The sequence below is a fragment of the Phocoena phocoena genome, chromosome 15, assembly GCF_963924675.1.
Source record: "Phocoena phocoena chromosome 15, mPhoPho1.1, whole genome shotgun sequence".
In the NCBI taxonomy this organism is placed as follows: domain Eukaryota; kingdom Metazoa; phylum Chordata; class Mammalia; order Artiodactyla; family Phocoenidae; genus Phocoena; species Phocoena phocoena.
In genome coordinates, this window is record NC_089233.1 from 84516903 (window position 1) to 84529637 (window position 12735).

General features: G+C 49.3%; 1 protein-coding gene across 1 annotated transcript in view; it reads right to left on the minus strand.

Moving 5' to 3' along the window:
* The window catches only part of CDH26 (cadherin 26), a 74249-nt gene that overhangs the window by 17854 nt on the left and 43660 nt on the right, over positions 1–12735 (minus strand). The window contains 12 exon segments of the mRNA XM_065893322.1: positions 1256–1324; positions 2885–2962; positions 3471–3611; positions 5159–5288; positions 5839–5926; positions 5929–5967; positions 6542–6597; positions 6599–6758; positions 8034–8171; positions 8174–8272; positions 10240–10249; positions 10251–10383. Coding sequence (XP_065749394.1) covers positions 1256–1324; positions 2885–2962; positions 3471–3611; positions 5159–5288; positions 5839–5926; positions 5929–5967; positions 6542–6597; positions 6599–6758; positions 8034–8171; positions 8174–8272; positions 10240–10249; positions 10251–10383 — 1141 coding nt within the window.

Genomic DNA, 12735 nt, shown 5'->3' on the forward strand with positions numbered 1-12735 from the left:
CCAGAAATTCCTGTAATCATATTGCCTTCTGTTTCTGTGCTAAAGGTATAATAATTCTAACGATAGCCGTGTAGGTGTTCATAGCTGAAATCCATGGGTGAGTTTTACAGTTGCTTTGTGGGGATGGAGCATGAGAATATAAGATTTTCGAGCCTCATCTTGGGTCCACAAAATCCCCATAAGACTCATTTTGTGCCCTGAGCATGGCCTCAAAGTCTGTGAATGAGACGCACGCAACCCCTAAGACTCAGGACTGGCTACATAATTTGTAGCACCCGGTGCAAAATAAAAATGTGAGCCCCTTGTCCAGATACGAAGAATTCCAGGATGGTGACCGTAGAGCATTAACCAAGCACAGGGCCTTTCTGAGCCCAAGGCCCTGTGGGACTGACCGGGTTCCACGCCTGTGAAGCTGGCCCTTCCGAGACCAGAGGGACACACCTATCATACACACGCCCTTTCAAGGATTCATGGCACCATGTCTGCACAAAAAAGAAGAGCACATTTTTAACCTCGGCGCAAACTCAGCCTGAGAAAAGATAATGAATTATAGAGATCTTGAATTATTTTTTAGAAGTTTCCATCATATAAACTGTGGCTCTTTGGACCTTGAGAACCTCGTTTAGCTCTTGTCAGAAAAGTAAATTTTTTGTTAAAATAATAGCTAGTTATACTAGTGAAGTCCAAATAAGGTCTGTGTTTGAGACCTGTGTTTATAGTGTTGTACCACAGTCAGTTTTCTGGTTTTGAAAGCATACTATGGTTATATACAGTGTTATTCTCGGGGGGAGCTGTGCGAAAGGTACGCAGAAACTCTCTGAACTATTTTTACAACTTCTTGTGAGTCTGAAAAGTCATGTTAAAAAGCAAAGCCATAGTTGTAGAATTTGTACATGGAGTGTATAAAGGACAGTTGGGGTTCAATTTGGCAGGAGGTATGGAATCACTGGGCTGGAATTTGCCCAGGGTCAAGGCCATTGCTCTTGATCTTACAGATGATCTCTATCAGAGATGGACACAGGGAAATGTATCTGTGGCTGTTCCGAGAAGTGTCATATTTGATCTGCACTGTCAAATAACAACTCAGTAACAACCAACGATCACAATAACTAGGTAGACAGATGAGAAGGTTTTCACTGATTATGTGTTTGTTCTACCCATATCACAGAATCTTCTAGAAGGCCGTCTCTCAAGGGAACCAGCTGTCAGTCATCAGTGAAGTCCCAGCAGGAGGGAGCGAGGTTGTGGAACTCACCAGGGTCCCCAGCACGAAGTGGACTTGGTCTGATGCACTTGGCGAAGATGGCAGCATTTCGCCTAAATCCTGGGGGAAAACGCTGGGGGAAACTCCAAAGACAACACGTCTCCCTCCAGTTGAAAACGAAGGCACACCTTTTCCTGCTCAGATACTCATATGCAAATAAAACTGGCATTATGATGGGGGAGGTGGTGCAGTGGGAGTAGCGAAGGAAAGGTGGAGAGAAGCAAGGAAAAGGGACTATAGTGAAATGGAACTGCATGCCCCAATGTGACTTGAAGACGTAGATTCTAACATTCTGCCGATGACGTTATAGACACCTGACAATTGAATATGCCCACGGACAAGATCTAGAGGGTAACACAGACAAATGAAATTGCTTAGATTTAGGGATAGGAGTGTGGACAACTTTTGCTTTGGGTTTCTATTATTTTAATATAAGCCCTTCAGTCATGCAATAAAATGTCAAAGAAAATAAAGCAGGCAATGGTCCTTAGCAACAGTTTTAAGATAGTTCATGTCTTGTCACAGATTTTAAAATATCAGGTTACCTGATAAATCATAAGTGACAACTTCACTTAGGGAAAGTATGTGAATGGCTGTCGACTCAACCAGCCACCACAGGTGCACTTACTATTGCAGGACATCATAAAGGGGACCCAGAGACACTCCAAGAAATAGAAGCCACAGGCCTTGGTGTCCTCCCCTCCTGCACGGGTCTGGTGAAAATGCAGTGGGATTATGCTCGTAGAGTGCAAACCCCAGGGCACGCTCAGTGGATCAGAGCTCTTAGCGTGGTTACCAGGAGCAATGCTCTGGCCTCCCGAAGCTTACAGACCAGTTAAGGAAAGAGAGGCCCCCGCCAGCCCCCCAGGAGTCTCTGCACTCCCTTCCCCTGGGAGCGTGGATTGGCGGGCAGATGCCCTCTGGACCTGGACGTGCTCACCCCAGCCAGGCACCTGCCCAATAAATGACGGCAGCCCTGGGTCAACTCGCTCTTTCTCAAAGTGGGATCATCGTCCTCTTAGAGAAGGGAAGGCTCAGCCAGTTCGGGAACAGGGTTTTAAATGACATTGAATCGCACAGCAAGAAAATTAGTCCCTTTCTAATTCCTCTTCCATACTCCTAACGACAACAGGAGAAAGTCTCCATCGGGTGCCAGCCTGGCTTGGCTCTCTCTCTCCTTCCACATTTTCTACCTGGAATTACTGGGTTCTATTTCTATGGGCACTTACCTGCTCTTTACACAAGCAAAACTGGGTTTTCATTTACAGCTGAAATATAAAGTTTCCTATTTAAAGAGGCGTACTTCATCGGCACGCAGGTCCATTTAGAGAAAAGCAAGTCTTCAACACACTAGTGCAAGTGGCATAAAGTCGTAATGGTAGCACTGGACGGACTGGAATGTGGGCCCTGGGTCACCTGACACCTGAGCTGGGAGGCGAAGGCATGTGAGCTTGAGCAGAATCGCAGGTGGGGCTGGGGTGGAGGCAGGTGTGGATCAGGCCCGCAGGGGATCATCCTGGCTTGGGGGCTGGGGGAGCAGCCAGGGTGTCCCCCACCAGGGGGACCATTAGCAAAGCCACCCCTCTGTTTCAACCCAAGCAGCAAATGAGCCACACTTACCTTAGCTCCCAGCTGGGCACCTGCCTCGGCTGTGTTGATGGACAGGGCTGACATCTGATCCCTGACGTATGACCTTTCCTGTGGGACACAGGGAAAGAAATATGACAGGAGCTGAAATTACAGATGGCGGTAATAAATGCAGAGGGCAAGGAGTATCATCTCCCCCAGATGCGTTGTTCTGTGCCATCACAGAAGCATCCAGACTGTGCAAAATACACCTGTCCTATGAAGCAAGAGGACATACTCGGGGAGGGGGGAGGGGATGCTTCTGTAACTGCTGGTTAGGAAGTGGAGCTTCTTGTTGTTCAGTGTTTCATGTAAAGTGATGGTAAAAACAAAAACCAACCAACAAAACCAAAAGCCTTGTTTCACTAGGGCCTCGGCATCTAAAAGCCTGTTCTCATCCTCTTCGAAGACTCACAGTGAAGGCTCTTGGGGTCACCGCGGTTGGGCGGTGCTGTGTACAGCCTTACCCATTCCTCATTCAACCAATATTCACTGAGGGCCTCAGAAGCTGATGGGTGCTGGATTTCTTTCTGTAAGAGCTCACCAGCTTCCCCACAGAGAGGGCAGGCCCCTATGCTACCCTGCAGAACCTCTTGATTGGGGGTGTCCGGCGGCAGAGCAGGACAAGGTGGGTGGAGTCAGTGATGGCATCTGGGATGAAGGAGTCTTCCCAGGAGTGTACAATGTCCCCGGTGTGTGAATGCAGGCTGGTATATTCAGGCTAACGGAGATGGGTAACGGAGAAGCGTGGACACTTTGGGGTAGCCTTATTTACCAATGGCTACAAAGACATAATTGGTAATTACTGTTAATAATACTAGTAGTAGCAGCCACTGGTCACTATGTACCAGTAATTACTAATTTACATGTGCTACTTGATTAAATTGTCCAAAAAGCTTGAGAGAAAAAGAACATCACTGATCTCACTTTACATATGAAAGTCGAGGGTTGGTTAGATTCTGTATCTGATAAGACACAGTTTGGGAACCGAAACCCAGGTTTGTTGGATCCCCGTTCTCAGAGCCCTAAGATACTATGGCAGGAACGGGGGTGTGTCCTGGGCTGTGAGTAGCAGATGAGAGGAAGGACATCTTCTGGGACAAGATGAGCTAGAGGCCCCTTGTCCCGGATTGGGTGCTCTTGTCCCTCTGACAGCTGGCCCTTGGTCAGTGCCACCAGACCCCTTCCAACCTGCCGGCCTAGCCCTGCAATGACCAAGCTTCCCTTCCACACACTCTGCTTCTGTAGCTGCTCCTCCTTCCCCAAAAGACAACCACTAAGCAGCTGGCCAACAAGAAGAGGCATCACCAGCTCCTCTCCCACCTTGGCAGTGCCCTCAGCCAGTGCCTGGGGAGACGCCCTCCCCACTGGCCTCCTTCCAGCGGGGCAGCCTCAGCTCCACCCACCAAGTGGGAGGCTAAACACAGCCCCTTGGCTCAGAAGCTCTTTCCATTTTCCTGGATGGTTCAGCATCAGAGCAGAGTAGAACTGCCTGAGGCAGGGGATTCTATCTGTCCCACAAAGCACTGTTGTTCGTCAGGATGGTTTCCTTCTTAAAATTACACAAACAAATCAAAACAGGTAGCTGCTCTTCTCATAGCTGGGGGCAGGGGGCATTCCTTCTGGGAATCCAACTATCTAGCTAGTTCGGACCATGCCTCTACCTTCCTGTCCCCACGACAGGGAGGGCTGAACGCAGGCCTGCACAGACATGGACTTACAGGTGTATGCATCCTCAATGTGGTCCAAAGCTCTTACTTCCCCTTCCTCTGTGCCAACAGAGGAGAGAGAATGTGGGAAGAACCCTAGGAGTCTTGGTCAACCATCAGCTTCTCCGACCACCAATCATCTTTTAGAATATCTCCCTATTCATCCGAGCCAGGGACCAAAGTTAACTGGACTCTCTTTTCCCAAAATCATCTCACTAAGTCGCTTCCTTCCAGGAGGAAACCGAGGGTAGAGGTCTCAGACAACAGCAGATGAGGCAACTGGATCTTCCGCGTGAAAGACAGTGTTCCCTTTTGACATTTCTTGGCTTTCGTCTTTTGGATCAAGCAGCCTTAGCTCAGAGTGAAGTGAAGACAGACAGGAGCGCTCACAGCGCTTGTGTCTCACAGCCCAGCTGCTAACGAGGGCGATGGAGCCAAGGCAGGGCCAGGATCAGAGGCGGCAGGTGTGAAAACCCAGCAGTCGCTGGCTGATTCCACCTTGTGTTGGAGGCTTGTGAGGTGCTGTCATGGGCTTCGTCTTCCTTGACCCATAACCAACTTGTGAGGCTGGTTTCATCCTCCCTCGCTCACAGCTGAGGATGCGCAGAAATGACTCGCCCACCGTGACAAAGGCCCAGGGTTGTCCCTGCAGGGCCAGTAGGCTCTCTGCTCCACCTCTGCTGGAGACGCTGCATGAGTGGGTTCTGCCTTACTTCACCCCGCACCACGGCCAAGAAGCCAGTGTGGGCGCACTTAATTAGGGAGCATAGCATGTTTTCCATTTAGAGAAACTCCACCTGGCAAAAGTCATTTTTCCTAGACAAGGTTTCTCAGCCTTGGCACTGCTGACACTCGGGCCAGTGACTTCTCTGTTGTGGGGACTGTCCTGTGTCCGGCAGGATGTTCAGTAGCCTCCCCGGCTTCTACCCGCCAGACGCCAAAAGCCTCATCCCCCCGCTGCACTCCCAACTGAGTTGTGACCACCAAAATGCCTCCACACTGCCCACTGTCCCCTGGCGGCAGGGGGCAATGGCGGGGGGGCAAAATCACCCCCAGTTGAGAACCAATGCCCTAAAATAAGAAATCAGTTTAGTGGGGTTGGACATTTTTCACAGGACTTTCTTTCCCATTTGCTACTCAAATATGGTGAGATGGTGAAAGGAGAAAGAACAGTGAGTGAGAACAGTACGGCCATGCCTAACTCGCATCGACATGAAACACAAGCACTGAGTTCACTACCTGGACGGGGCAGCTCCACTCCCGTCGTTCCACATGATCGGGGTCTGGATGCCTTCCTCACGCGGGATAGAGCAGCCCTGCCTCTGGCTTCAGACACAAAATAGCATCTCAGCAGGAAAAGCAGAGCGGCTGTGATGAGAGAAAGGCGGAAACGAGGTGCACAAGCTCACCTAGATCAGAGGTTCCGACAGGACCCCGTGCTGCTAACTTGTATCTCAGCCGTGAACTCAGGGGTCAAGTGCACCGTCAGCACCTCTGTAGCCACAGCACTTAGCACAGCTTGGGGCGCAGGCAGGTGCCAGATGACTATCTGTTGAACTGATTAATACCATGTGAGCAGTAACATTTTATTATTTCCTTGAAAACTGAGCTTCCTCGTTAGCCTTTGCCAACCCTGGGAGCTTGTGTTCATTGCTGCCCTCAGCTATTATAAACCACACAGTCACCCTTAGACAGTGTCCATCTATAGGTTCCATGGCTGTAAGTTGCTGTGTACTACGTAGAAGCTGCCTCTGCCAGGCAGGCAGCATTTCTGACCAGGGCGGCAACCTCTGATCTGAGTCTGGGACTCTGACGAGCCTACGGGTTATTCTCAAAGGCATCGCGCTGACCTCGGCCATCATCTGCTCCCCACCCCCGATGACTCATCCCCTTGGCTGGGGAGAGGAGCCGCATTCCCAGGGTAGCTCCTGTATCTGCTGACCTGCCAGAGCTATGAATGCTGCACAGAGGGAGGCCAGGACCCCCTGGAGGAGCCCGTCTCCCGACGGAGGGCTCTGCACATGTGAATCCACCAGGACAGGAACAGACCTTCACATGGACAGTCTGCTTCTGGGAAAGTCCCTGTTTGTCTCCGACGAAAAGCGGCACCAAGCAGTCACCACGTGGGAGGCTCCTCAGCGTAAGTTCCACTGAGCGACCTGCAGAGGGAGAGGGACCTTAGCTGCACTGACTTGTGCATTTGTTCAGCTGCTCGGTGGGTATTTCCTAGGTGCCTCCCATGTGCCAAAGCTCTGTATGAAGTTAGGGTCGCCAGAGCGACCCTCACTCGGACACCAGCTGCAAGTTCAGGGGTTCCCAAGACCACCCTCAGGTTGATAATTCTCTAGAAGGACTCAGGACTGGCTGAAAACTGTATACGCAGGGTTAGGGTTTATTACACTGAAAGGATATTGATTCAAATCAGTCAAGGGAGGAAGTACACGGGGTAGAGTTTAGGAAAGTATCAAGTGCAGAATTTCCAATTCTCCTGCCCATGGAGTCAGGACCACGTCACCTCCCGGCATCCATGAGTGACAAGATGCATGGAATATTGCCAACCAGGGAAGCTCACCGAGCCCTGTGTCCACAGTCTTTGTCAGAACTTGGTCTTGTAAAACTGGCTAGCCACCCACATGGCTGATTAACTGACACCCACACGCGTACATGACCCAAAGGCCACACCCTAAATCACATTGTTCCTGTTGATAGACACAAGATCCCCTCCCCTAGGTAAGCAGAGACACTTTTATCAGGCAGGATATTCCGAGGGCTTGGAGATCACCTCCCGGAAGACCAGACCTCTTTTGGGGTACATTTCAATGCTTTACAGCACACTCTGGGTCTGGGAAATATAAACATGGACTCACAGTTTCAACTAAAAAACAGGTTACATCCTAGAGACCAGTTAATAGAAGCACAAAATAGGATGTTGACACTGGATGCCGGTGGTTCCTCCTGGTAAAAGCACCCCAATTTTCCTTTGGGGGAGCCCACACTTCCTGAACTCTCAGCCTGTGTGGGTCAAGAGAGGCTAAGCCCAGATCCCAGCCAGATCCAGATGTGGGCTCAGAACCAGCCAATCAGCACTTCTGCCCTCCCCACCCACGATGCTGAGCAGGACAGGTAACTCAAGCCTTGCAGTGAGGTACACCTTCTTGCTAGGTGCCAGGATGAGTCCCAGGGACTCCCAGCTGCTACCCTGCCACCTCAAGAGGAGAGCCTGCCTTAAGATGAAAGGCCCAGAGAAAGGCAGGGCCAAGGTCCAGAGCTGCCTTCTCCAGGAAGTCCTCGGGGCCCCCAGCTCTGCTGGGACACAGGCTCACTTAGCCTCTTTCTCGGTTACAAAGCTAACACATTCCTCTTTTGCTTAAGTCTGTGGAAGTCAGGTTTCTGTCTTTTTCCATCCTTTATCCCCGACCAATGTGAATACTCACCATGATTTTCCGCCAGTCTCCATTTGTCTTCTGTGTTTGCCCACGTATTGTCCAATCTGAAGGTGAACGGGTGGGAGTAGGGCTCCTGGGCCCCGTCCTCCACCTCGATGGGGCGGGGCCTGCCTCCTGCAGACTCCAGACCTCCAGGTATCGAGACCGTGGGTAGAGGGTGGGCGTGTCGTCGTTGGTGTCTGACAGGAAGAGCAGCATGGGCCCCGTCCCCGTCCGTGGCGGGACACCTGTGGCAGGGGGATTCCAAGAGGGTTGCTGATTAACTAAAGAGGCTGCTCCATGCACACAGACCCCTGGGAAATTAGCATTCTCAGCCTCTGGGAAAAGAACCACTCTACGGACACACTGAAGCCGTTTCCCTTTCGAAGTCATAAGCTTTACTGCAGGGGCTCAATCTGTTTTCCTGCTTTTTTGAAAATTCAGAATATCTGGGCAGGATAAGTTAACAAAACACTTTGGTTTCCCTGGTGGCACAGTGGTTGAGAATCTGCCTGCCAATGCAGGGGACATGGGTTCGAGCCCTGGTCTGGAAAGATCCCACATGCCGCGGAGCAACTAGACCCGTGAGCCACAACTACTGAGTCTGTGCGTCTGGAGCTTGTGCTCCGCAACAAGAGAGGCCGCGACAGTGAGAGGCCCGCGCACCGCGATCAAGAGTGGCCCCCGCTCGCCACAACTAGAGAAAGCCCTCGCACAGAAACGAAGACCAAACGCAGCCAAAAATAAATAAATAAATAAATAAATAAAATTTAAAAACAAAGAAAGAAAGAAAACCACTTGCCCCTTCACATCATTTGTAGAAAGAGGTAGAATGTAGAATCATCGAGTAGATCAAAACATCAGTCACGGGCTTCCCTGGTGGCGCAGTGGTTGAGAATCTGCCTGCCAATGCAGGGGACACGGGTTCGAGCCCTGGTCCGGGAAGATCCCGCATGCCGTGGAGCAACTAAGCCCATGCGCCACAACTACTGAGCCTGCGCTCTAGAGCCCATGAGCCACAACTACTGAGCCCTCGTGCTACAACTCCTGAAGCCCGGGTGTCTAGAGCCCATGCTCCACAACAAGAGAAGCCCCCGCAATGAGAAGCCCGCGCACCACAACGAAGAGTTAGCCCCCGCTCGCCGCAACTAGAGAAAGCCCGCACACAGCAACAAAGACCCAACACGGCCAAAAATAAATAAATTACTTTTAAAAGAACCAAAAACAACCATCAGTCATGCAAGGTGTTAAGGCAGGAGGCTGGGGGGGCGGGGGGGCGGGGGGGGCAGGGAGGGGGGGATGGGTGTGACGTGGTGATGAAAATGTCTGCACCCGGACTGGTGCTGCATCTTGTAGTCCTGGTCGTGATCCTGCACTAGGGTTTCGCAAGGTGGTACCACTGGGGGACACTGGGCAACGGGAACTCAGGGTACCACTACGTTATTTCTAAAAACTGTATGTTAGTCTACAATTATCTCAAAATAAAAGCTTAATTTTTTAAAGCCATTCCACTGAAAAAAGTGCCATTCGTGAAACCATCCATAACAGAATCATGGAGCCCTCCTCACCTAACACCAATTAGGAACACAGATTTGATATCTCCCTAACCAACATTCTACTGTTAATTATACAAATGGGATATACAACCATATAGCCCTGGGAACCTGGGTTTTTACAGATTTTTCTTAAATACAATCACTAAAGTTATTTGAAATTTTTTATTTATTCAGCTTTATGCTTTGGTAGGTTTAGAAATCCAGCCTTGGGAGATTATAGAGAAAAGTGTTAAAACATGCTCATGAGACCAGGCATCCTGGTTTATAACAAATTTGTCCTGTACGGTCACATTTACATGAGCTTAGAAGCTGGTCCAAGTACAGGGAAACTGTGCTAATGTTTATCATATGCAGTTGGCTTTGACAAAGAGCTAGAGAGTTGTCTTATGAACAGATGAAAAAGATGCTGGGACAGTGGCAGTGCCCTAATCAGGTTCATCATCTCTGAACGAATGCTGCCCCGCTTTCCATGGCAGAGCCCCTTTGTTTGCTGTTTCAAGAATTATCATCAAAAATAATCACCAGTATGGATTCACAGTGATAAAAAGGTTTATTTTATATTTTTCCCAGTGTTCTGAAGACATTCAGCCATGTCATTTTCCCTCAAGAAGCAAGAAAACACATCCCCACCCCCCTGACAATTTTGGGTCAACCCTTACCATCATCAACAAGTATGAGCGATGATCATGTAAAAGCTTTCATTCACATGAGGGGATTCGTGGTCAACTTGCTTCCTGGTGAGTACTGCCCCTGAGAGCTCATCTACACTGACCCAATCTGCCGGCTCATAAGCCAGTTCGTATCTTGTAGAAGAAAACACATGCAATTTTTAAAATTAACACGTTACATCGAGAGAGACAAATCCAAATGTATCACAGCAGACACAACTCCTATCGTGAATTTAGGAAGTTAGGAGTGTTCACGAATCTGACGAAGGCCCAGGGATCTGAGGCCAGACTACAGTGTTAAATCGGTATTCACTGAGCAGGAAGAGCCCTGTCCTTGTCGGGCTGCATGTAACTCTGTCCACCTTAGGGAAAACATTTCATCCTGGAAAAGAGCCAGCTTCAGTTGCCTACAGGTGCTGGTGGCTTACTGTTAAAACCAGCCTGCCCTTGCAGAGAAGCACAGGACTTTCTTTATTACCCTGGAGCCCAAAGGATTCAAACGTGGGTAATCCAGTCAGGCAACGTGGTCGTCTACATCCTCCCTCACCTGTGCACACCTGATGCCATTTTAATGGGTGGGCACACCTAGCCTTCCGGAATTCCCCAAGACCTGATGGAATCAGAAGGCAGCCATCCGGGGGCTTCCCTGGTGGCACAGTGGTTGAGAGTCCGCCTGCTGACGCAGTGGACATGGGTTTGTGCCCCGGTCCGGGAAGATCCCACATGCTGCAGAGCAACTAAGCCCACTCACCACAACTACTGAGTCCACTCACCACAACTACTGAGTCCGCTCACCACAACTACTGAAGCCCGTGCACCTAGAGCCCGTGCTCCGCAACAAGAGAAGCCACCACAATGAGAAGCCCGAGCACCCCAATGAAGAGTAGCCCCCGCTCACCGCAACTAGTGAAAGCCCACGTGCAGCAACAAAGACCCAGCACAGCCAAAAATAAATAAATAAAATAAGTTTATAAAAAAATAAAAACCCTTTTTAAAAAAAAAAAGAAAAAGGCAGCCATTGGAACCAAGCCGGAATGCCAAGCACGGCTATTGTTCCTCCTGAGGGACCCGCAGAAGGAAAGGCCTGTACCCACAGGCAAACAGAAAAGGTGCAGCTCCACCAAAGGGCCAGAGAAAGGGAGTTTCCGTGCCTTCTCTTTCATGCTGTGTAAAGGCTTTGGCAAAGGTCAGTAACAATCTCTCTGACATTTGACAGGTCATGGTTTTTAAAGCGACCAACCATACTGTGGGGATGGGAATACAGCACTGAATCAGATACAGGCTCTACACGGGTGTTCCCAAAGCAAGGTCCAGGGACCAGCAGCTTCAGCATCACCTTGGAACTTGCTAGAAATGCAAATCTCAGTCCCCACGCCAGACCTCATAATCAGAAACCACAAGGGTGAGGCCCAGCAACGGGCATTTTAACAGGCCCTCCAGGTGATTCTTATTCTAACTCAGCATGCACCTGCGTGGACCTGTGCTGGTCTGGAGCTCTTGGTTAGCTGCCCACAATGAGACAAGAGCAGAAACTGAGAGCAAGTGTTGGGGAATTTTTATAGTCGGTGGCATTACTGTGACCCCCAAGCACATAATCATTTTTTGTAATTTATTTTTTAATATTTTATAAAATTATTACTCCACAGTGAATTGGAAATTAAAAGAAGCAAAATATGGTCCTTCTCAATGGTTGAGAAGCATTGCTCTAAGGAAGAATCTCAAACTCTCGTGCCCGCGACGGTCCGAGCAGGTGGCAGAAATGAGCGAACTGCTCGGATGGGGATTGGAGCCAACCGCTGAGTGAGAGGTGGAAGGGACATGATGCAGGACCCTCTCTATGCCCCAGATGATCGTGACCTCGTGGGACACAGACCCAGTGATGCCGAATCTTCCTCTTTTTCAAGAACAACCAGATAATTTGGGTTGTTAGCTTAATCTCTTGATTTTTAAATGATGGCAACTTTATTATTTTTTTCTTTTTTATTACAGTAAAATACACATAACATAAAATTTACCACCTTAACCATTTTTAAGTGTGCATTTCAGTGGTATTAAATATTTCACATTGCTGTACAACCATCACCACCACCCATTCCCATAGCTCTTTTAATCTTGTAAAACTGAAGCTCTGTACCTATTAAACAATAACTCTCCATTCCCCTCCCGCCAGCCCCTAGAAATTGGCATTATATTTTCTGTCTTTATGACTTTTGACTACTCTAAGTACCTCCTGTAAGTGGAATCACATAGAATTTGTCTTTCTGTGGTGGGCACATTTCACTTAGCACAATATCCTTAAGGTTCATCCGTATTGTAGCACGTTGCAGAATTCCCTTCCTTTTTAAGGCTGAATATACTCCATTGCACGTATAGAGAACACTTTGCTTGACCATTCATCCATCAGTGGACCCTTGGGCTGCTTCCACGTTTTAACTACTGTGAATAATGCTGCTGTCGGTGTGGGTGTACAAGTAACTCTTTGAGACC